The sequence below is a fragment of the Xiphophorus couchianus genome, chromosome 22 (genome assembly GCF_001444195.1).
Source record: "Xiphophorus couchianus chromosome 22, X_couchianus-1.0, whole genome shotgun sequence".
Classification (NCBI taxonomy): Eukaryota; Metazoa; Chordata; class Actinopteri; order Cyprinodontiformes; family Poeciliidae; genus Xiphophorus; species Xiphophorus couchianus.
Window position 1 is genome coordinate 18,339,677 of NC_040249.1, and position 22,746 is coordinate 18,362,422.

At 39.5% G+C, this 22,746-nt stretch overlaps 1 protein-coding gene across 6 annotated transcripts in view; it reads right to left on the reverse strand.

The window, feature by feature from the left end:
• Positions 1-647: 647 nt before the first annotated feature.
• The window catches only part of LOC114137938 (signal-induced proliferation-associated 1-like protein 2), a 115,132-nt gene continuing 93,033 nt past the window's right edge, over positions 648-22,746 (reverse strand). For 2 of the 6 annotated variants that reach the window (XM_028006813.1, XM_028006812.1), the window contains 8 exons: positions 22,243-22,488; positions 20,304-20,357; positions 18,136-18,274; positions 12,764-12,983; positions 9,646-9,777; positions 5,461-5,578; positions 3,888-3,966; positions 648-3,491 (listed from right to left, as the gene is read on the reverse strand). In XM_028006813.1, coding sequence (XP_027862614.1) covers positions 3,345-3,491; positions 3,888-3,966; positions 5,461-5,578; positions 9,646-9,777; positions 12,764-12,983; positions 18,136-18,274; positions 20,304-20,357; positions 22,243-22,488 — 1,135 coding nt within the window. In that variant the 3' untranslated portion in view covers positions 648-3,344. The remainder of the gene's footprint in view (positions 3,492-3,887; positions 3,967-5,460; positions 5,579-9,645; positions 9,778-12,763; positions 12,984-18,135; positions 18,275-20,303; positions 20,358-22,242; positions 22,489-22,746) is intronic. The other 4 variants (XM_028006814.1, XM_028006815.1, XM_028006816.1 and 1 more) reach the window with 4 other exon arrangements.

Genomic DNA, 22,746 nt, shown 5'->3' on the forward strand with positions numbered 1-22,746 from the left:
CTTAAAACACTAACGCACCGGCCAACCGGGAACACATACATGAACTTTAATCAGTGCAGGCAGGGCCACACGCTGGGCAGCGTGTTGAGATGTAAACACCGTACATAATTCTTTCTTCACAAATATAAATCATTCTCACCGCTAACCTGAAATCGCCACTACAAGTTATTCCTACTTTTCACATAGAGCTGTGCAACCAGAGCTAACGCGGTGGGTTTTAGATTCCTACCTTGATTTCTCCAAAGAAACATAATTCCTCACAGGAAGTTGATGTAAATATCCATGCAGGTCAGCCTGTGTCCAGCTTGAGTTAAAGGAGGCGTGGCTGATCCGTTAGTTCCTCTGTCCATTGAAGTAGCTCATATATTGTGAAAATCCGGTAGAAATGATGCACTAATCGAGTCATGTTTACATAGAAACGCCAGGCTTTGTTTGTGAGACTTGCGGTCACGTGGGTTGGTTGTGGGCGGAGCTTGGTAAGGTCCATTGGTTGTTCTGACTCCGTCATGGCGGAGTTCTGGAGTTAGTGACGTCACGTCTACCGTGGGAATTAATGCAAGATTTTTTATTTTAAAAATCTCAGATCTTTCTTATGCAACATTGCTTAATTTAGATTAGAAAACAAGACACTGCAAATGGGAAAAAGGTCTGATTTTTACAACTACATTTATTAAAAACAAAATAAAATAAAAAACAAACAAAAAACAGGAAAACAATCAAATGCGTCCAACATCCCACACCAGGGAGGAGACTGGTAAGGAGGAGAGAGATTTTTAAAAGCATACAAACCAGCGATCTGTTCATCTAGCAGCATCCAAATGTTGGAATTTCCAAAATTATTTATATAGTTAAATATATACTTATTAATTTGTTTTGTGGTTGTTGGTTTGATTTTTTTGTTGTATTTTTGCCCTGCAAAGCAACACACTTTACAACATACACAGAGCTTTATCTCTCATTAGTGCAGAAAAAAAAAACAAATAAAGAAGCTTCATAAAATAAACAACTTTAGGTTAAATAAGCTTAAATAATAGTGTTAAATACAAGACACTTCTGTGGCAGTTATGTACAGAAATAAACACATTTGGCATTGTAAGTGTGGTTCACTGGCGTCCGCTCTAATACTCTAGAAACCACTGCATAAGAACTCATACTGCTACAATCACACACACTCTCACACTCAAATGATTTTATCTCAGTGAGCCACAGACAAGGCATGTGTTTATAAAAGAGAGCTGACAGAGAAAAACAAAGAAAAAAATCCATTTACAACCAGTTTTAGGCACAGTCTCTTCCAGCTTTATAAATACATGTCAAAAAAACATCTGCTTCTCAAAAGAAACTATCCACACTTGTGCTAACTTCCTTTAGAAAACAAAAATCCAAAAAACAAAATAAAAAACACAGTTTTGTAACTACCACTTTGTTATTGCTAGGACATTGTGACGGTGAATGGAAACTACTGACAAATATGTGCTGAGGGAGAAAGCACCTTCAAACATCAAAATTACTGCCATGTGAACCTACGTTACAACACAGAGGAGAAAAAAAAACAAATAAAAAACAGGAAAGTTGATTGAAAACAAACACGTCAAACGTTCAGAACTTCTGTAGCTTTGGGAACGAGAGTTTCAGAGAAAATAAAAGGTCTCGGTTGAGCTACATTCATCCCCTCCCACCCGTCGACACACTGAACATTTCAAGCCCACCATATGTGGATTCCTCCTGGTGCAGGCAGGCAGTATCACTTTATTTCATCTGGTACATTCCTGTCCCTCCGACTCTCGCCTCAAACCCTCTGCTCCCCCAACGTCCGTGAGGGCCAATGCAGCAGAAACAGCTGAGTGACAGTGTGCGCAGAATGATACAGGTGCCTCTCAGTACATTAGAAAAAAAGAAAAGTCGTTCAGTAATTTAATCATGAACAGGGAAACTCATATTGTATAAATCTACCACACAGAGTGATCATTTCAAGCTCATATTTCTATTAATCTTGGTAATTTTGACTTCACAGTTTCTGAGAAAATCAAATTTTTAACATTCTAACAGATATTGACTTCCCTTACAAGTTGTGTAAAGGCTATTGCCAAAAAAGCTAGCAGTTCAAAGAGAGATGTATACAAAATACTAGTGGAAAGTTGAGTGGAAGGAAAAAGTGTGGTAGAAAGAGTTGCACCATCAACAGAGACAAGTACAGCCATGAGGGAAGTATAAAACAAAGCCCAATATAGACTTCTGTATCAAAGCATATTAATGGAAAGTTGAATAAAAGGAAAAATTTTGTGATTTCACAGGAGCCAATCCACATGAAGTTTCCACAGTCTATAGCTGTGTTTCTATTTAACTGTGCAAACTGGAGTTATGAAGATAAATGTACTTGATTGAAACATGGCAATTTAAGTTTTTGATTAAATTGGCAAAAGTTAAAGTTAAGGTGGTTTTTTGGCTGTATTCAAATTAGTATATTTGAAAAATATTTTTTTTGCATGGATCAACAACTGAGTGTTACCACAGGCAGAAAAGACAAAGAAGACAACAGATAGTGGTAGGAGGAGGATGGTACCGCATGTTTTTTAATGACTTATAATGTGAACAAACTTGTTCACATTTGATTTTAACTCTATTTCTTACTTAATGAAAACACAGTAATCATGTGTTTTACTGATTGCATGATTGCAAAATCATGTTGTGTTGTTTTTTTTTACACCAGCACAATATTGACAAAGTTTTGTGCAAATTCGTTAGCTAGTAATTTTAGAAAGTACTGTTTTTTCATTTTCTGTAACCCATAAACATCAAAATTAAAAATTATGCTTGAAATACATCACCCTGTGTGTTTAAATGTATTCATCTAAGTTGCGCGAATAAATTAGCTTTCACAACGTTGTAATGTATTGAGATTCACCCATACAGTACAGCTGAGTATACAGTACAGTAGACCGACGTGATTTACGTAGGTAGATTAAATGTTGACTACAGTAAATGAGCTTTACATTCCACTTCTGTAAGAAGATCCCAGGACTCAACGGAGCTCCTTTCCCCTGGGATTACTTTTCTCAAGTCCTCTCCGGAGCAAAACACCATGAGGTTCCCCAAGAGAGACCGGTAACTTTAAAAAGAGGAGCAGAGAGGAGTTCCCCCAAACTATAGTCCAGATCTGGGTTCACACAGTGCAGCACAACATCCTAAGTATGGGGCTTTTAATACTTGTCGTTGTTGTCGTTTTAATGTTGTTTTCATTGTGGATTTATCTGGGAATCTTACATGGGAGTTGAGTGGGTGTACAGGAGGGATGAAGGCCTTCTTTTGCTCCGTCTTTCCTCTGTTTTTCCTCTCTGCGCCGCTCAGGGTTTCTTGTCAATGGTGTGAAAGAACCACTCTGTAAACTTCCTGAGCTGAGCTGCTGCCGTCTGGCTCTCCTCCTGCAGCCGCATGTTGTCCTGTCTCAGGTGCTGCACCTCCTCCTGCAGCATGGCCTTGTCCTCCTTCTCCTGAAAACACACACACACCCAGAACAAGAGGCAAATTAGGCTAACGCACACAAAGGAGCTGATAAAAGCCCCGCTATTAAAAGCACATCCGTCTTTCGTCGATGCGGCGTAAATGAGAAGCATTAAAGTAGCTAAGCAGCTTTTTCCTCCGCTTTGGTAGAAGTGTATTTCCTCAGCACTCTACTGGAAGTGGGGAAACACTGGGCTGGGACACAATAAGGAATGGAAACAGGATATCAAATTAAGTGGATGAGTATGTATTACGCAGACCTCAGGGCATTACTCCATTACTCCATGTCGGCCTGAGTGGCACAGACATGCACTAGCTGCTGGTATAAAAAAAATAAAAATAAAAGCACAGAGGTGCCAGAGCTTAAGAATAAGAATACAACTCACCTTTCTGAGGTCCTGCTGCAGCTGCCTGAGGATGACCTCCAGCTGGTTGACTTTGCCAGTTAGTGTGGACGGGGAGCTGCTGTTGGTTTAAATAAACAAAAAACCCCCCACACTTTTAAGAGATGCATTTTTCTTTAATTCTGAATAAGTTTAAAGTGCAAATATCATCGTATTTTATTCAGAAAAACAAAAAATCTTTAAAGAATATAATATACATAATCACAATCTTGCTTTCTAATGATATAAAAGCTGATAAATTATTTTAAAACAATTTCTTCTTAGCGTAGAAGAACCTTCAGGAGCTCACCTCTAATAATCATAACCATCATTAGCATATATATGGATGTTGACATAGGGTTTGTTACACACAGAGTAAGCACCCACTTTCCTCAAATATACAACTGAGCAGGAAAAGTGAGTGAACTTTGTGACACTTAAATAGGTTTCTCAGTTCGACAGTATTATAAAAACACGACCTTTGACCCTACGAAACTACCAGACTGTCAGGCAGTACTATTTGTAAGAGTAATGTTTGTACCAATGAAAGAATATTGCTCAAGCACGATTTTTATTTTTAATGAGCCCCAATAGTATTTTTTTTTTTTTTTTTTTACAATAAGTGTATTGCAGTGTCTGAGCCTAAAAAATAAAAATTTCTTTAAACATATATTGCATGTGTAGTAGCTAATGGAAGTGACATTTTAAGGCAAAATGCGAGAAAAAAAAATTGTGGACGGACTTTCAGGCTGTTTTACATGACAGATGACATCATCAAAACATGTACTGATTACGTCTAGTAAAGTTAGACTTTTAGCTGCTTCCATTCACCGTTCCATTAGTTTTACACAAAGGAATAACTCTATAAGGTCACACATTCAACATTCATCTGAATGCTGCCAGACTTTTTTTTTAAAGTCTTGTCAGATGTGATATTCACCACTCTGGTGAATTACATGCTGACTGGGCTTGCCATTGAGTGCCTTTAAATTTCTGAGTACGCTCACTGGTGTTTAACGTCTTGAAGCTGCCGACTTCCTCCTCCTAACTGGACCAATCATCCATATAAATCTTGGTGTTATGAGCTCACACTGGAGCTGGGAGAATCTGCAGTCACAACTTTCTACTTGGGTGGCCGTTAAGTAATACATTACTGCTGGAATTTGGTATAATAGTCTCTCTTCACCAACTTTTAGCTGCATGCCTGGGTGCCTTGCCCTCACTAGATTTCCTTTATTCTTTTGTAAATACTTCTTGGGAAACTAACTATTGCAAATAAGAAGCTTTAAGACATCCGAAAAAGAAAATAAATAATGGAACGCTTTAATTAATCAAGATTGTATTTGGTTTGGAAATATGCTGAGCTGCAGATGATGCAACAGTAGATAAACATGCTAAATGGAGAAACTCTTTACAATATGCTTTAGGTTTTACTCTAGTTCTCTTTCTTTTCTCTAAAAGGCACACAGTACTAATGCGCAGCTGTTGAGTGTTTTCAGCCAAAAATCCCTCTTTGCTCCTTCCAGGAGTTGTGTTTGCGTGTTTGTGCGCTTGTTGTGCTGTGAATGATGCCTACTCTGCTTCTAGCGCTGCTCCCTCCGCCTCCACCACCCGTCTGGTCAGCTCTCTGGAGATCTGCAGAGCCTCCACCCGCTGCATGTCTGTCATGGTGCAGAAAGATGCCACGCGCTGGTCTGGAAACAGAACAGGTGACCAGAACCGGTTAGATAATCCGTCTTTGATATCACAGCACGAAACCTGAATCATTCGGCCAACATGCAGCTAAAGCAGAACAATGTGAACTGAATGCATGCGTTCCTAACAGGATGAGTGAGTCATTCATGGCTTCAACGAATGGAGCTTATTTAAGCATTGTTACAAGCCACTTTACTAAAATCTACATCCAGATAATTCCAGCATTTCTAGTCACTCTCCTTTGGTTCTGCTTCAGTGGTTTCCACCCTGGAGTTTCCTCTGACAGCTGTTTGGCTCCCACTATGAAACTGTAAAACACTATGCTTGTTTCGCCATATCAGGCCTTTAAGCTTTGCCAAAGCCACATGGAAAACCCAAACTTGGCACAGCGCGCTCTGGGATTTCTCAGTTTTAAGGCTTAATGCTCTTTTCTCTATAAACCAGTCCTTCTCCAGACCTTGGTTTAAGACTAAAGATGAGGAAATCTGCATATTCATACCAGAAGTAAGCATTTTCATTAATTTATCCCCCAACTGAAAGATAATCCACTTTAAGACAGAAGTTGGATGAGGACAGAGTTGGTTTCTCTCACATGAGGCAGCAAAGACAGACCAGGCCCTAATTTCCATATGAATGAATTCCTTCCTCATATTCCACGGCTGCATCAGAAAGATTAAAGTCTTCACAGACAGCAGAGATGCCGCCTGTCTTTTAGCGATGAGGCGATGTCCAGATTTAGTGAGCATCCTGATTAGATTGAAAAAGAAACCACACCACTGTGGATAGAAAAGATGCTTTGTGGGGGAATATCAAAATATTTGGAAATTATTTGCCAAGGTTATTTTATTAGGGGATCAGGCATGTAGCATTTCCAAGCACAGAGCAAAAAACTTGATTGTAACTGCTCCATTTTTGTCATTAATATTCAGCTTGAATAAAGTACAAAGCCTGAAACAGACAAAAATCTAAGAGGGGTCCTTTGGAGATCAAGCTGAATACCTGAAATGCTCCTCAGATTAAACAAAATATCTAAATCCACCTATGGGAGTTTTATTTCTTAAGGTTTAAGACATAAAATCGATCGATTGTCTGCAGCTGTGTTCAGCAGCATTATCTAGCTGAACACAGCAAAGGAAGCAGAGTTAAAGTATTTTTTAAAACATGTCTAAAGGTGACTTATTATGACTTCTTGAACAGGGGAGATTAGGTTTATATGCTATATAAAACATGTTTATTACATTTTTTGCACAAAATAATTCTTAGATAATGAAATTTTAGTCTGCTGTTTTGAGCTTCTTTAAAACATCTAAAACATCAATGAGATGTTTTAGGGTGTCTTGTCACTTTAAATCCAAATTAGCTGCTGCTGAACCTCCTTGAACTCAATGTTTACACTTGCACGTGAAAATGGCTGCAAACAGATGCCCAATTATACAGTCATGCATCTTTGAAAAGCAGAAGTTGAGCCTCCTGCACAACCAACAAGAATGCAGCAAGTGGTTTCTGGATGGTGAATCAACAACAAAACACTGGTCTTTTCCAGCTGCCATTGTACAGGACACACAGCGGTAAAACCACCTGATCAAATGTCCTGGAACTCAGCTTAACGGGATAGGCCTCACCGGGGGTTGCTAGGTGACGGGTATGGAAGTGTAAAAATGTTCAGAATAAAGCTTTACTGCTAGCTAGTTTAGAATTTAAAGTGTATAGGAACATTTCCATTAGAGTAAAATACTGTTGGATTAAATTTAAGTCCCTTACAAGAAAAAATAATTCTGAGATTATAGAATCCCAGGATATTGTGGGAAGGTGGGAAAATTGGCTAAAGCAATTTTGTACACATTCAGTCATGGCCTGACATCAATTTTGAAATATGGTAATAAATGGACAAAGTCTGCGTGGCTTAGAGGCAAAAATTCACATTAAGATAAAATTTAAACATACTACATATTTACAGATTTTTGCAAATCTCACTGTAATTTGACAACTTTTGGACAATTTTAGTATTTTAGTGGGTCAATATTGATAATATAGCTTGACTGCATGTCCATGCTGTCCTCAGTGAAAGTTTGAAATTGTATCTTTTTCATCGCAGGAAATTTACAACCCTGATTAATATTATTACAAGGTTTCTCCCAGAAAACCTGCTAAGCCTGGTGGTTGGGTGCTAGAGCAGGCATTCATCCAGCGGCCCGTCGTATTTTTGAGTTAAAAAATGTTTAAAGTTGACAGAAAATTTGAAAATATCCCTGGATAATTATGTGTTATTGAAAGAGTGGAAGATTAACACCTGAAAAGGCTTAAAAAATGCAAACATTTTAAAAAGACTTAAATAAATAAGCAATGCTTAGCCTGGTGGGGGCACAAGAAAAGCCTAGTGGCCCACTGGGCCCATCATACCCTGTTATTATATAATATTAATGTTAACAGATGAAAGTGAAATAAAAATGCACCAGGAGGGGAGTTCACAGGGCATAGGAGGCTTGGAACCTCCTAGTTATATCTGCTTGAAATTTTGGTATTTCATCAAATTTTCACAGGAAGTAAAATTCTTGTGTAAAGTTACACAGGAATTTTACTTTTACTTCTCAGCTGTGACCAGTTTACTTCACCTTGAAACAACAGAACATTTATTATGAGTGTCTTTCATCTTTGTTGACCTCATTATCCCTTGCTCTCATAGCATAGCTGCTTAAATGTCTAAGAATGATGCTCTAGCTTGCATTGACTGGCGTGACAACAGCCTTACTGCTGTCAGTCAAGCTCTTCATCATCTCCGCTGTACCCCCCTCTCCCTCAGTAAGTGATGGACTTTATGCTTTGAAGCCGGAAACGAACCAAAGGCGAAACGCCGCACTGACAAATGAGTGAACACAAGCTATGCTGTCTGCTCACAGATCGGGGTCAGGCAGAGTTCAAACATAGAAAAAATATCTCATGGTATGCTTGTGGAAGATGAAATGCACTGACATGACAGTAGAGCTAAAATTAAGCATAATAAAATATATAAACAGATGATGCTGCACATGATGTGGAAAAACTCATTAAAACTCATATATGGATCAGTTACACACACTCAATATATTTCAAGCATGTATTACTGGTGGTTTGTATGATTATGACAGTTAACTGAAACCAAAAAGAAATGTTTGGATTACTAAACATTACCTGCCTAAATATATGGCCAGGGCTCCTTTTACACAAATTACTGCATTAGTGCAGAGTGGCATGGAGGTGATCAGCCTGTGGTTTTGTTTAGCTGTTAAGGAAACCCTTGTTAGATCTGGTGTTTCTCATCTTACTCCTAATACTCTGTATAGCTTATTGGTCAGGCAAGTACTCTATCAATTCCTGCTGGCAAATTAATGTCCCTGTAAAACTTGTCAGCAAATGAAAGGATGGAGCGCTCTAAAATGTTGCGGTAGACTTCTGTGTCGATTTTGGACTCGAGAAAACAAATGAGATCTGAAAAGGGGACTGGGCAACTGAGCAGCATGCCAATTTTTCAAATTAGGCCAGGTAATTTATCACAGTTTATTTCCACTCAACCTTCCATCAATATTTTTAAATAAAGAACTGAAAAACTAGCTTATTTACCAATTACATTTTTGTTCCTGACTCTATTTCTTAAGGATATCAGTAGTGGAGTTTCCATTACAAATGTGTGCAAAACTTTGTCGATACTCTGCTACTGCCAAAAAAAACACAATTTTGCAATCACAGTGTTTCCATTGCATAAGAAACACAATTAAAAGCCCATGTGATTAAGTTTGTTCACTCGATAAGTCATTAAAAACATGCCACACCATCATCCTCCTCCTACCACTTCATCGTCTTTTCCACCAGTAGTGACAGCCATTGTTCAGCCCATGACTTGCGAAATAAACGTATTTCATTAGAAACACACAGCTCACAAAGATCTAATGCATGCAAGCGAGCGAGCACTTGCAGCTTACAGACACACAAACACACACTGCGCAAAGCAGCGGGGGGATCAGGGAGGTCAGGGCTGGAGGAAGAGGAAGGTTTTAGACAAGGTGCCAGCAGCTCTAGCCAAGCTGGTTACCTTCAAAGGCCCGTGCTGCATCGACCAGGTGAGACCAGTCCAGGCCTGAGGCAGTGTCTGGGAGGGGCATGAGGCCCGGGTCGCTGAACTTGGACCTATCCGCCAAGGAGCCGTCAGAGAACCAAAACTCACCTGCAGAGACAGGCAGGTATTGTGTTGAGTGTCTGAGCCTAGCCTGAGTTCAGGGCTAAGCATCGACAGGGGAGGGAATGAGAGAGGGGCATCGAAGGGGAAAAGTTGGGATCTTATGTTAACTATTAATCGCTGCTAAAAAAAAAGGGATATTTATGTATCTGGAAAATCCTCAAAGGATGCAAAAGCTCACTCTTAAGAGGAACGTCTTGCATCAGCGTGAGAGGTTCAAGTCACATTAAACCAACTTCTCTGCAAATCACAAGAGAGGCGCAGTTTGAGGGGTGATAAATGACTTGTCTCTGAGAATATCTACATGTTTCAGTCAACATCTCCGCTCCCTTCCATCTGCATCTCAACCCTGAAAGACGCAAAATGCAACTAGCACACTCCCGCTCACCGGAGAGGCATTTAGAAAAGCTTGAACAAGGAGTCAGCGAAGAGACAGAGAGCTTGAGGTGACATTCTCTTTTCAATTTACCAAGCTTCTCGGAGCTTGAGTGATTCACTGTTTACCAAATTGGGCCGTCTCTGCGAGGGAAAAAAGAGAGAGTCTGAGTTCTCAACTATCCTTCAGAACAATCAGGAACCCATCAGGTTGACAGCCAGAACAGGCCGGAGAGAAAAACATCTTTCCAAAGCCCATTTTCTACCTAATGGCGGCAGCAAGAGACAGGTGAGGAGCGGTATGGAAATGAGACCAGAGGGACAGAGAGGGAAGGCAGGGATGGGGATGATGAGCGAATGAAACATAATGTATGACAGAAACTGTGAAACCCCGGGTGGAAAACTGGCACATTCAAGTCAGAGATGTTAAAACCGGGACACATCACACCTGTCATTTACTTCCTTACATTCAGAGGATTTGGGGTTGAAGAGTCAGGAAAGTGTCTGCTTGAAGCAGGTGCAGAGGCAGAGAGCGTGCGAGTAGCTTGCAGCCGCACCCATTTCCAATTAGTTTGCTATATGGAGGAGTGTTGCTGAAATGTGTTCAGTTGTGCTAATGATATCAGTTGGGCACAAGTGGCTCTTCAAGCAAGTAACTATATCCTGGCTCTTATCTGGTGCCAGAAGGAGGGAGAGATAATCATGGAGCAACATGATGAGAAAGTGTTATTAGCCTTCTGTCTCTGTGAGACGTTTGGAGTTGTGTTTATATCAAAAACAGATTCTCGCTGGTGTTTGTTAATGCACAGTTCATGTTAGTCTAGGAGTTTAACCGTCATTCCCATGCAGAGCCTTGTAAAAGTATACCTTACAGTTTATTCTGTTACAACCACAATTTTCAGTGTATGTGCATTTTTTTAAAAATAAACTCAGAACATCAATTCGCAAGTCTTATCACAGATTTTCAATTAGATTTAGATATGGACTTTCACTGAACATATAGTAATATAAACCCTGGCATTGTAGCTTTGGATATATGTTAAGGGCAATTACAAGTGCAGGTTTTGTTCCAGAAATTAATTTACCTGCATCTGTTTTCCCTTCAACTTTTATCAGTTTCATTGTACCCACAGCATGACACTACCATCACTATGTTTTACAGTAAGTCTGCATTCAGGATGTTGTGAAAAGTTTACTTTGTGGCCATTAGGTCCACAACTGCATAAAGCAAAAAGTATAAATTATTTATATTTTTTCATGTCTTTAATGTCTGGCCTTTATTTTTACATTTCCAATTTAGGTTTCTGCTTCTATAAACAGCTCAGCTTTTATTCAGCAAAAATTTAATGTTTTTTCTGGTTTCTGTTATCTGACCAGAGCAAAATCTCATTATCTGAGAAGAATTTTTTACAAACAATTTGATGACCTCAAGCCTTATTTTTACTGTTTTGTGGTTTTTTTATGATGTTATATTTCATCCTTTTGCAGTTCTTTGTGTAAACATAACATAGTTATGTTTGTGTAAACTTCCTCTTAGATTTATTGATTGCTACCTTTTAGCCACAGAAGAGTTTTACATGCAAGGCATTTTGACGACAGGTTTGCAGTGTTAACTATATGGCTTGTGGCAAACTTTAAAGACTTTCCTTCAACAATAGTTTTCTTTGTGCCACTCTTCCATAAAAGAAAGAATGACTAACAGCTTTAAACAACCAGAATTATCATGAAACTCTTAGCTGTTTTCTGATTAACGCTCTCCTCAAACGCCTTTCAGTTTAGGCGGACGTTGCGCTGATACAGTTATTTTTTGTTTTTACTTTTAGATGCATCAAACAGACCTCTGTGAGATGTTCAAAGCTTGGAATATAAACTAAATTCGCTTTAAACTTCAAGACAAATTTCTCCCTGTGATCCTACACTGTAAAAACACAAAATCTTAAAAGTATTTTGGGTTTAGTCTGCAATGTAAGTCTTTTACTACACTGGAATTAAGACAAAACTAACTTGTTAGTAACTTTTTTAGCAAGATATGAGAGCTTGTTTTACGTTAGTAATTCCTTAATAATGATAAAACAAATGTCTAGATTAGTGTTTTTATAACAAGGAATTTATCCAGTTAAGTAAAATAATCTGTCAGTTGAACTAGCACTTTATCATCTACTAAAGTATTAACTTAAAACAAGCTCCTATATCTTACTAAAAAGTTATTTATAAGTTAGTTTTGTTTTATTTCAAGTGTCGTCAGATGTTTTCATTAGAAACTAGACCAAAATACTTGGTAAAACTTTGCGTTTTTGTAGTGCACGTCTTCATGATGGTGTTTGTTCACTAAAGCTTTCCAACAAAGCCTCTGCGGTCTCCACAGAACAGCTGGATCTATACATGAAATTACACACAGGTGGACTCCATTTACTAATTAAGACACTTCAGGGGGTAGAGAGTACAAATGAATGCCACATTCTGATTTTTATTTGTACAACAAAGTAGAAAACCAAAGTTTGTAGTGTTTTTGTATTGCACGAAACCCAGTAAATACTCTTAAGTTTGTAGTTGCAACGAGACAGAATGTGGAAACACTTTGCGGTGTGTTAGCACTCACTGCGCAGGTTGGACGCTCCCTGGTTGTGGACCATGCGAGGAGGCAGCGTGCTGTGGTAAGGTGGCGTGGTGCTGAACAGGATGTCGTTGGGCATGGCTTGCTCGAGCATGGAACTGTGTGAGCTGGCGTAGGACGAAGCCTTTCTGTTGCTGCACACGCTCTCGTCCGACAGCGTCCGGTAGAGCGAGCGTCTCGGTGACAAACTGCCAGGTGCCAACACCTGCAGGAAAAGGAGAAGAATTCATCTGTACATAGTTGTAACAAGAAAAAAAAAGAGCAAGTACTGGAAAATCCCCCCCTGTTGCATGCACCACTGACATCCTTTGACTTTCTTGGGCACAGCGGGATTACAACAGAAGTCAGCTGGGAGGGTGAGGCAGTGACATCAGGGAGCTGTGTCAGGAATCAATTACAGCCTTTGCTCTCAGGAAAATGCGACTGATTGAGCACAGCTGGAGAGTGTCTGACAGAGTGGGAAACACAGGGGACAAGGCCGGTGGAGGTGGTGACAGAGGTCACTCCCCTGTGGCAACCACTGGTCACTGAGCTTAATGTGAGAAGCTGCAGACAGCAGAGAGGAAATCCCTAACAAGTCCAAAGACTTTTATTTTCATTTCGTAAAAGATCGAGCTCTTAAGCAAAGCCTAATTGCATCTAAATTCAAAGATATGATCAGAAGAATGATGCAAAACTGTTAGTCAGTAAAGAAGCTTGATACCTGTTAGGTTGAACTCAGACTGGTGGACAAACATTTCTGGCTAATCTCTCCTGCTTGATTCTGTCTTTTAGCGCTACACCTTACTAGATTTTTTGGCAACACTGTATTTGATGGGGTGTGCATAAGACTGACAGGACACTGTTATAAACGTGACATTACACCTGTCATGAACACAAAGGAGTCTTTATGAATGCTGTCATGAAGTGTCATTTGATAAATAATGACACTTTTAATGCAAAGTTGCTTTAAAACTTGTATAAAAAGTCAATTAAAATGGTCAACTTAGCATTAAAAGTGTCATTATTTACTGAACGACAATTCATGATTATGACAGTGTCATGTCCGTCTTATGCACACCCTATCAAATAAAGTGTTACCAATTTTTTGTGCCCATCTGCTGACTGATATTTTTGTAAAATTAGATTATTTTGATCTTTGAAAACCTCTTATTTGAAAGGTTGTTTGACAAAGTATTACATTTGAGTGTTTTTCATTTCTTTTATATTTTTCCTTGTAACATATCGGTTTAACAGAATAAGAAAAGGTGGAAGAAAAATCTAAAATTACTTCTTGTTTGCTGTTACAAAGATTTGTATAACGGCGGAAAGAACCTTACCACACTCTAGATGAGAGAAACGTTTTCTCTCATCTATTCTTAGTGTATATGATAGAAAAAATAAAGTACTTCTGTTATACAGGTCATGTTCTCAAGGAGAATGAATCCAGATAAAGTGAATTATGAAGTGGTAAAACAGGCAAACAAATCGGCATAATGAACGTTCTGGATCGGCTAGTCTATGTTGAAATTGTCTGGAGAAAAAGCCTCCAGGTTAGTGCATCATCCGTCTCTAAATGTGTCAGAGTAAACGCATAAGGAAGTGCTTTAGATCGGTCATTATAGCTTGCAGTATGGGGCTCTACATCATGGTCAATTAGACCGCTGACCTTATTCTGCCATATTGATCTGTGCATCGTTGATTATTTGAGGGTGACTTTTGTTGTTGCTCAATGTACAGAATAAAATGAGTGCAATAAAAAGGTTAAAGGATGTGCTGTCAGGTCAACCAATGTATCCACAGCCAGCTAGTGACTTAAATCCTTTGCAGTTAGTGGTTTGGTAATAAAACTGCAGGGTCATCCAGCATAAAAAATCTACATTTACAGGCCAAAACATGCTGCTGCCAAGGTCAAAATGAAGATGTTAAAACTCTTCGTTGGTCAGGAAATTAACACCATCACAACTTACACAGGATACCACCGCAGGGAGAGTAGTGTCTCATTACTGCGGTCATAGTTGTGACAGAGGATCTCCTGTTTAAACACACAAAACCACGGCGACCAATCCCATCCATCAATGTCCCATTTAGTTTACGTAAATACAGAAGGAGTGACATCAAACGCAGCCACAAATGATACACGGAGCAGCTGCACAGATCGGTAAATATCTGCCTCTTTCTTCCCAGCTGTAACCCACAATGCGCTGCTATCTCCACAAGCCAACACCCAGCCATCTGCATTTCAAAGCGAGATCCCCCACAAGTCCCTCAGTGGGAATTTAACAAACATTCAGTCTGTCTTTAAAGCAGAGATATGCTTATGCCTCCTTCATCCCAAACACGCTTTTCTCATATTCAAAGTTTACAAGATAAAACCCCGCAAGGTTATCACACATCGGAACAACTTTAAACTGGGTTCTTGCTTCTGTATGGGGCAAAAAACAGCAGAATTAAGTCTTGAATAAATATGCAGATCAGTGAAATACACTGCATGGAAAAGTCTTTAAAAGTGTACAGACACTCTTCTATTGAAAGGTGGAAAAATCTGACAGATGATCAGTTATTAAAGGTGCATCTAAGTCCACTAAGACCGACTCGGGCAGCTTTGGGTTGTTAGATCTTACCATTTCTTTATACAGCAACACTCTTATCAGCACTGCCAGCTCTGACACATCCACCGAGACTTTTTCCTGATTACCCTGACTTGCAGCTCGCGGCGAACAAAGGCAGCAACCGGCGCTGGCCCCTTTTTGACGTGCCACATGGGAGGATGTGTTTGGACAACCACCTATTCAGATGCTTTTCTTTTGTTTCCCACCGAAGGTTCAAAAGAAGAATGTTGTAGGAGACTAAGCCTGCGAACGGCCTTTCTTTTGCGTCAGCCAAACAATGGGCTGTCTGTCGGACGTTGTGGCTGGCAAGGAAAGTCTCTGTGCACCTGCTTGTCCGCACGAAGACTGGCATTGGGCGACAGTCAGAGGGCACATTGAGCTTTGTTGCATCATCTGCTTGGTCACTTAGAATATTAACTAGTATGCAGAGTTGGGTAGCAACTTGTTACATTTACTTAAAGAAAAATGTACTTTTTATTGAACTGTAGTTTTTACTTTTACTTGAGTAGTTTTATTATGACGTTCTTGAGTAATATTTCTGGTTACGCTAGCCTAGAGTGGAACAAAATCGTGAAGTTAAAAGAACTTGTGGACCAAAGAACACTCTCTCTCTCTCTCTCTCTCTATATATATATATATATATATATATATATATATATATGTATGTATGTATTTTATAATTAAGTTACTTATATTTTGATCCTTAAAATTTTCACATAACTTTTGGTCCATTTGATGACATCATTTTTAGATATTAAATTTTTAGTTTACTTAGTATTTGTGTCGCCTTTTTCCCCAAAAACCTTTCTTTAATCTTGACTAATTTCTCGGATGGATACCTTTCACTTTTATTTGAGTAAAAATATGTTGAAGTAGTGCTACTTTTACTTGAGTACAATTTTCAGGTACTGTTCCCTCCTCTGGAGGTAGCGTGACATGAGGAGCTTCCAGCTTTGTCGTTTTCATGATTTAACTCTTTCATGTACCCACCCTGCAGTGTGTCTTATTTGGGACCATATGCAAGTCTGATAGGAATGCTTGGCATCGGGCTCCCCATGATACTTCTCGCTCTTCAATTGTTTTTCCATGCTCTGTGTTATCAGACTGGAGAGGGCGATTATAGTAACAAACCAGCTGGCTGCGTCCTCTGGGTCTCTGGCTGCTCTACTTCTTGGTTGTAAACAAAACATATTCAAATCAAGGTGTTTGTTTCTCTCGTTATTGAAACTGTGTTAAAACAGCTTGGTTCTTTTAGAAGTAAGCCAAAGGGATTCAAAACTGCAAACAAGTGCTGCGCACTCAACCGATTCATGTGAGGGACATGCTTGGCTGTGCCAGAGGACACTGCTGGCTGCCTTTGTATTAAAAATGACCGGCATCCAACAGAACCCATTTGAACGTCTCCAGGGTCTCATCCTGGTCGATAATGGATGAGTGTTGAGGCACTGGGGAACTCGGGATACAATTAATTGTTCTGAGGAACATCAAACATCTTTCTGCAACTTCCTGTCCTTAATAACAATATCCCAACTGTGTAAACTCAGGCTCCTTTTGGAATTAGGTTAACCTAACGCTGAGTGAGTCAGGGGTCACACAGGGGTCAGCAGGACAGAGGTCCATCAGCTGTGAAGCAGATGTTTTCTCCTACTGTGACGTGGAGAAAGTATCTGCTCCGGGTCCGCCCTCATATCATCATCTAAACTTATTATGATAAGACAATAGCTTTATAAAGAGGAGCAGAATATTAAATATTCTGTAATCAGAGTACATCTGCAATAAACAGGTGAATCCCAATAAACTAGGAATCATTAAAAAGTTCATTTAATGCAGTTCTTCAGTTCAAAACATTTATATAAATTCACTACACAGTGATAGTGATACATTTCAAGTATGTTAATTTTGAAGGTCAGGAACATCTAAAGTTGTGTTTCCCAGAAAGTAGGATATTACTTCACCCCATTAAAAATAGATTTTTAAGAGAAATGATGGCTTACTGAAAGGTATGTCCAGGCACTCTACAGTTGATTCACTCAATCGTTGGTCTTTTACTGCATCAATCCAAAGATAATTTCTGAAAGTTCTGAATTAAAAGTTGTTTTTGGTGAAGTTATAATATAAAAATGTTCATAGAAACCAACTTTTAGACTTTTGATATCAAAATTAAGACTTGAAAAGCACCACTCTGTGTATAATGAATTTATACAATATTTAAGGTTTGACTAACAACTAAGGAAAACCAGTTTTCCAAAAAAAAAAAAAAAAAGTGATGTTATGGCTTACACAATAATGGTGACAGCTAAAAGAATAAAAGGGCATCGCTAAAAAGATTGGCTGTTCACAGCAAGTTGTACCCAAGCATTTCGATGGAAAATTCAGTGAAAGGAAAAACTGCAAGAAAAAGTTAGCAAGAGTAACAGAGACAATCCACCTGAAAAGAATTGTAAATGCAGAGATTCAAAGGCATATACTGAACAGTTCAACTGGGAGATTATTTCACTTACAATATGGAAAAAAATGTCTTGTTATAATTGAAATAATCTCCTAGTTAAACTATTTTTAAAATCAATATTAAGGAATTGTTTACTTAAAACAAGCTCCTGAAAAGTTAGTTTTGTATTATTTCAAGTGTACTAAGATATTTGCACTGGAAACTAGACTTAAAGTACTTGGTAAGATTTTAGTGTTTTTGCATTGATATAAAAATTTATTTAGTTGCACTTTTTATGCATCAAGCAATCATTCTTTCATTCAGCTCAATGACCTCACCTTCCGGCTCCTGTCTTCTCCTGGAGGGCTGTCTGGCAGCAACATCTTTCGAAATTCCTCTTTTGACAGCCTCTGCAGGGATTTTCCATTGTGCTCTGCAGGCTGGAGCCGGCACGCTGCCTCCTGCGCGTACAGTTGCCTGCAAATCATATCAAGAACAAAGAAGACCAGATTTCATAACCAGGGTTACCAGAACCACATCCTGTGAAGGAGCCCCCAGCTACTTTTGGAATACCGGCTGAACAAAGAAAAACGTGGTCCAAGTGATGGATTCATCTTGGCATGCCAACATCAGGAATCTCCATGCTAGTCAGTTACATATGGGGCAGCAGGGAGGGAGAGACGTCAGGGAGTGAGGGGGTTTATTTCCACTAACACCTTGTCCAACACCGGTGTGCCAAATCCACGAATAAAGAGACTGCGACGAGTGCAGCCAAGCACTGTGAGGGGCAGGAACAAAAACAAGCATTTCGAACAGAGACCATCACAGACCAAAGGAGTGCTCAACACAACAACAACAACGACAACGAGGGAAGACATAAAAGTCGCTATGCAGGGATTGGAGACGGATTCTGAAGAGGTGACATGTTGTCCTGGAACTGGTTCTCAGCAGGTTTTGTTTGAGGACGTCTAAATGATTCTGATTGCAGGGGTATTGGGTGTTAAGAGAGGAGGGCACAGGGCATGGCGGATGTGACCAACCTGGCTGGTGAAGTCGTGTGGCGGTGTGAGCTCTGCTTTAAATGAGCAGCCTGTCCGCGACACTCTGAGTGCTGTTGGCAGGGTGTTACATGGCCGTGGGGATATCGGTTCAGACGACTAGACGATAGGACAGGCTGGCGACGAAGTGACACTATTTCTCAGAGTCGCACTGCTTTATGTAGCTCGGTGTAGTAAATACTTCCATGTTACATGGACTTCATGTGATAGTAAATTAAATGAATACAAAAAGGCAAAACTTTAAATAGATTTTTTTTTAATGAATGTGTTTGTTATGTATTCAGCCTCCCTATCATTTGTAGAACCAACTTATCATCCAATACCACACATCACTTTTGGGTGTGTTTTTATCAGCTCTACATATCTAGAGTAAGGTTGGACAATAAGTCAAAGTAATACGTCTGACAGAATATTCAATACATTCTCTGAACATCTCAGCATTCTGGGGAATGTAGGTAGACGAAGGGTTCTAGTTGCTCAACCTCTCACTGCCAGCTAAGCTAGGTTGGTGGCATTAACTCACTCACTCACTCTTTGGTTACCTAGCAACTCACCACTTGAGCAATGGTGCGTTCACACCAAAAGCGTTACGCGTGTCAAAAACGCGTCTGACGCTTCCAGTTCGACGCGTTTACACTTTAAATGCAGGTGCTTTACATTTTGGTCTACACCTGGCGTTTTGCGAATCTGGTTTATAATCAAAATCTATGTGGAGGCGCATCGAGGGAGCATCAGATGCCTCAGCTCTAGCCATTGTTTTCCACTGGACACGTTGGATGCTCTTGACGCATCAAACGCTCAAAACGCGCCTCCACATAAACTGTGAATGTAAACCAGACGCGCCTGACGCTCAAAACGCTTTTGGTGTGAACGCGCCATAACTTGCGTAGCAGCAGTTTCAGGTTTCGCCATCTTGCCTCATAACTGCTTAAAAATAAACACTAATGCATTGAGTCAAAACTGGATAAAACTGGAAAGGTCACGCCACCTGTTTGGTAGTATTTCAGATATTTGAAACAAAAAAACTAATCAATAATTATCGATATTGACTGATATGAATAGCGTATATTGTATGTTTTTCAGCCATACTGTCCAGCTCTAGGTTGAAATGTGAAAAAAACAAAAATGGCAAACATTGCTATAGCCTGATGCTAAAACTCTCAAGACATTCTGCCTACATTTTACTGAAATCTTATTCTATAGCTAAACTGCAGTTACAGTAAGAGTGAGGTTGTGTGGAAGAAACTGCAGAAATGTCACAGCTACAGATACACAGTTGGTTGCCCCTTGAATGTGTCACATGTTGACAGGACCGGCACTTGAGACTGGTCATGACATTCAAGTTGTGTGATGGTCTAGAACAAAGGGGGGTGGAGGGGGTTATGATGGTGTGCAAGGGAGCAGGCTGGGTTAGATCAGGGCCACTGGGTTCGACTATAACAGTGTACCTGGAGCGCTCAGACAGCATTTTGAGAAGGAAGGCTAACAAGCTCTCCGCTCCTCTGAAACAAGAATCAGAAGCAGCCTGGGATTAGAAGCATTAAAACAGATCCTGCATTTCATACAGTGTTAGGTCAAATGGGAAAACTTCACAAAGAGAGGAAGAGAAACTTCATTACGTTAGAGCAATATCTGTGAGTAATATTAGGCCATTTATCATGAGACACTGTTATGTAAGAAGAAATAAAACGGCAGGAATATATAAACAAGCAGTGGGGAGGGTAAATGAATTACGGAGCTTTTTCATAAGTCGGCAGAAGACGGCTTCAGTGCACGCGATCAATCACACAGCAAATTTCACAGCCTCAATTGGATTACTCGGAAGCCGAAGCTGGGAGTTTCTTCGAGGGCAGATATCGCTTTCGCTCTTCCAAAACATGCCCAGAGCTGTCTCTAACACCCTCAAACGACTACTTACATACATCTAACCCTCCCTGCAGCGGGCCATTTAATTATCAGGGAGATGCTGTCAGTCATCAATCCTCATACAACATCTAAAGAGAAAGAGGACTTTCTCAACTTTTCTAAACGACTGCATACGTTTCTCTGGTCGCTGCTCTGTGGAGGGTGTGACAGATCATTGCTTGGCTCGCAGCAGAGAGACTGATCTGTCAGAGACCCAGCAACGCAATCCTCAGGGATCCGAGATCAGATGAGTGATCAATAACGACATGTGACATGTGTCAAGTGTATTATGTCAGCAGCTTCATTGAGCTTATTTATTTTGTGGCTGTCGGCTTCAATCAAGGCCAGTTTATAAGCTCTGAATGGGAAAGACAATTCAGAGGGTCTGAAAGGAAGCTGGTCCAACAGCATGCTTCACACCTGGTGCTAACAGGCAGAAATAATCACAGGCACTGAGCCTTAAATACCATAACTTACACTTTGTATTAAACATTTCTTCATGGCACTTTAGTTCTGTCTTAAGGATTGTGCTAAAAAAAGTTCTTATTTTCAACCAATGCATGAATTTGTAAAAGAAATAGGCAAGGCCAATGCAAAAATGCCACGGTTGCAGAATATCCTGTCCTTAAGATTTTACAAGAAAATATATACAATAAGCTGTTTGCTTTTATTTGTAACAGCTTACCAACCAGCTCATAACTTACCAGTTGCTGTTTTAAATCAGAATTAATTCATAAAAAAGGGCTGAAATCATTTATCGGATTAATCGATCATTGAAATAATCGTCAGCTAATTTAGTAAGTGATTAATTGCTAACTGGAGTATACAGACTCAAAAAAGACCAACTGCTGAAAGAACAACATTCTCAGAGCAGTACACAAAATATGCACATTTGTATTTAAGATGTAAAAAACTTCTTTATCTGTAAAACCCAGAACTCATCAAGAAACCTAATTTTATTCAAATTCTGTAAAAAAAATTTTTATATATATATATAAATCTCGTGTGAAGCATCTTTTGATATCCAATTATTTATCGGTTATTGCAAAACAATTTGCTCAATTAATCTACAATGATCATGTGTAAACTAAAGGACTGCTATGTTACTGCATTTCAGGCAATAAAACGTTTAATGTATTGTTAATGTTATATTAAAAGGCAGAAGTGATTAAAAGAAAAATTTGCAAAATGTGGCCATGTTTCTATCCGATTAATCGTCAGAATAATCGATTAATAAAATAATTGATAGTTCGATTGGTTTCTGCATCTCTAAACAAACGGTGACCAAAGCTTTTTGGCTTTTAACTTGATAAAGACGATATAAAAAGGGGAAATTATTTAGCTCTGCATGAATAATAAAATGGTAAATTGTGAAAAATTGAGTCAAACCACATAAATAAGGTGCTTTAGTGACGTTGTCCTCATTTTTTGATGACCTCATTCGTGCACTCTTGAGACCTTTTCTGTCTCGCGCACACTCACCCACACTCTGATATGTTGGGAGGTCCCTCAGTGCAGTGGGCATCACCATCATCATCATCAGCTGTCTTCATGCTCTCTGGGAGCTTGCAGCTGGACTGTGTGCGTGTCTGTCCACAGGCCTCGGAGCTGGGCCCCGGTTCTGGCCCTGTGCTGCTCGTCTGGGGGATGGTGTACACCTTGGAGGAGTCAGCGGACATACAGTACCTGGCACCGCGGGCTAGAGGACTGCCAGAGTGGTGTGAGCCACTGATCAAACAGCAAAAATAAAGCAAAACGTAACTCAAACATGACCAAAACAATGAATGAAATGAAATGAACAAATACAAAACATAAATAATGGTGATAATAATAACAAAAAAGAAGCATTAGCAATAAAAAAAATCATGGATGTTTGCAACACAACTTGGTAGATGTATGGAAATTAGTCAAACGGATGATTTCTTATTACTTCAGATTGGGCTGGACAATAAATCAATAACAATAGATTAAATATATTTATTTAAG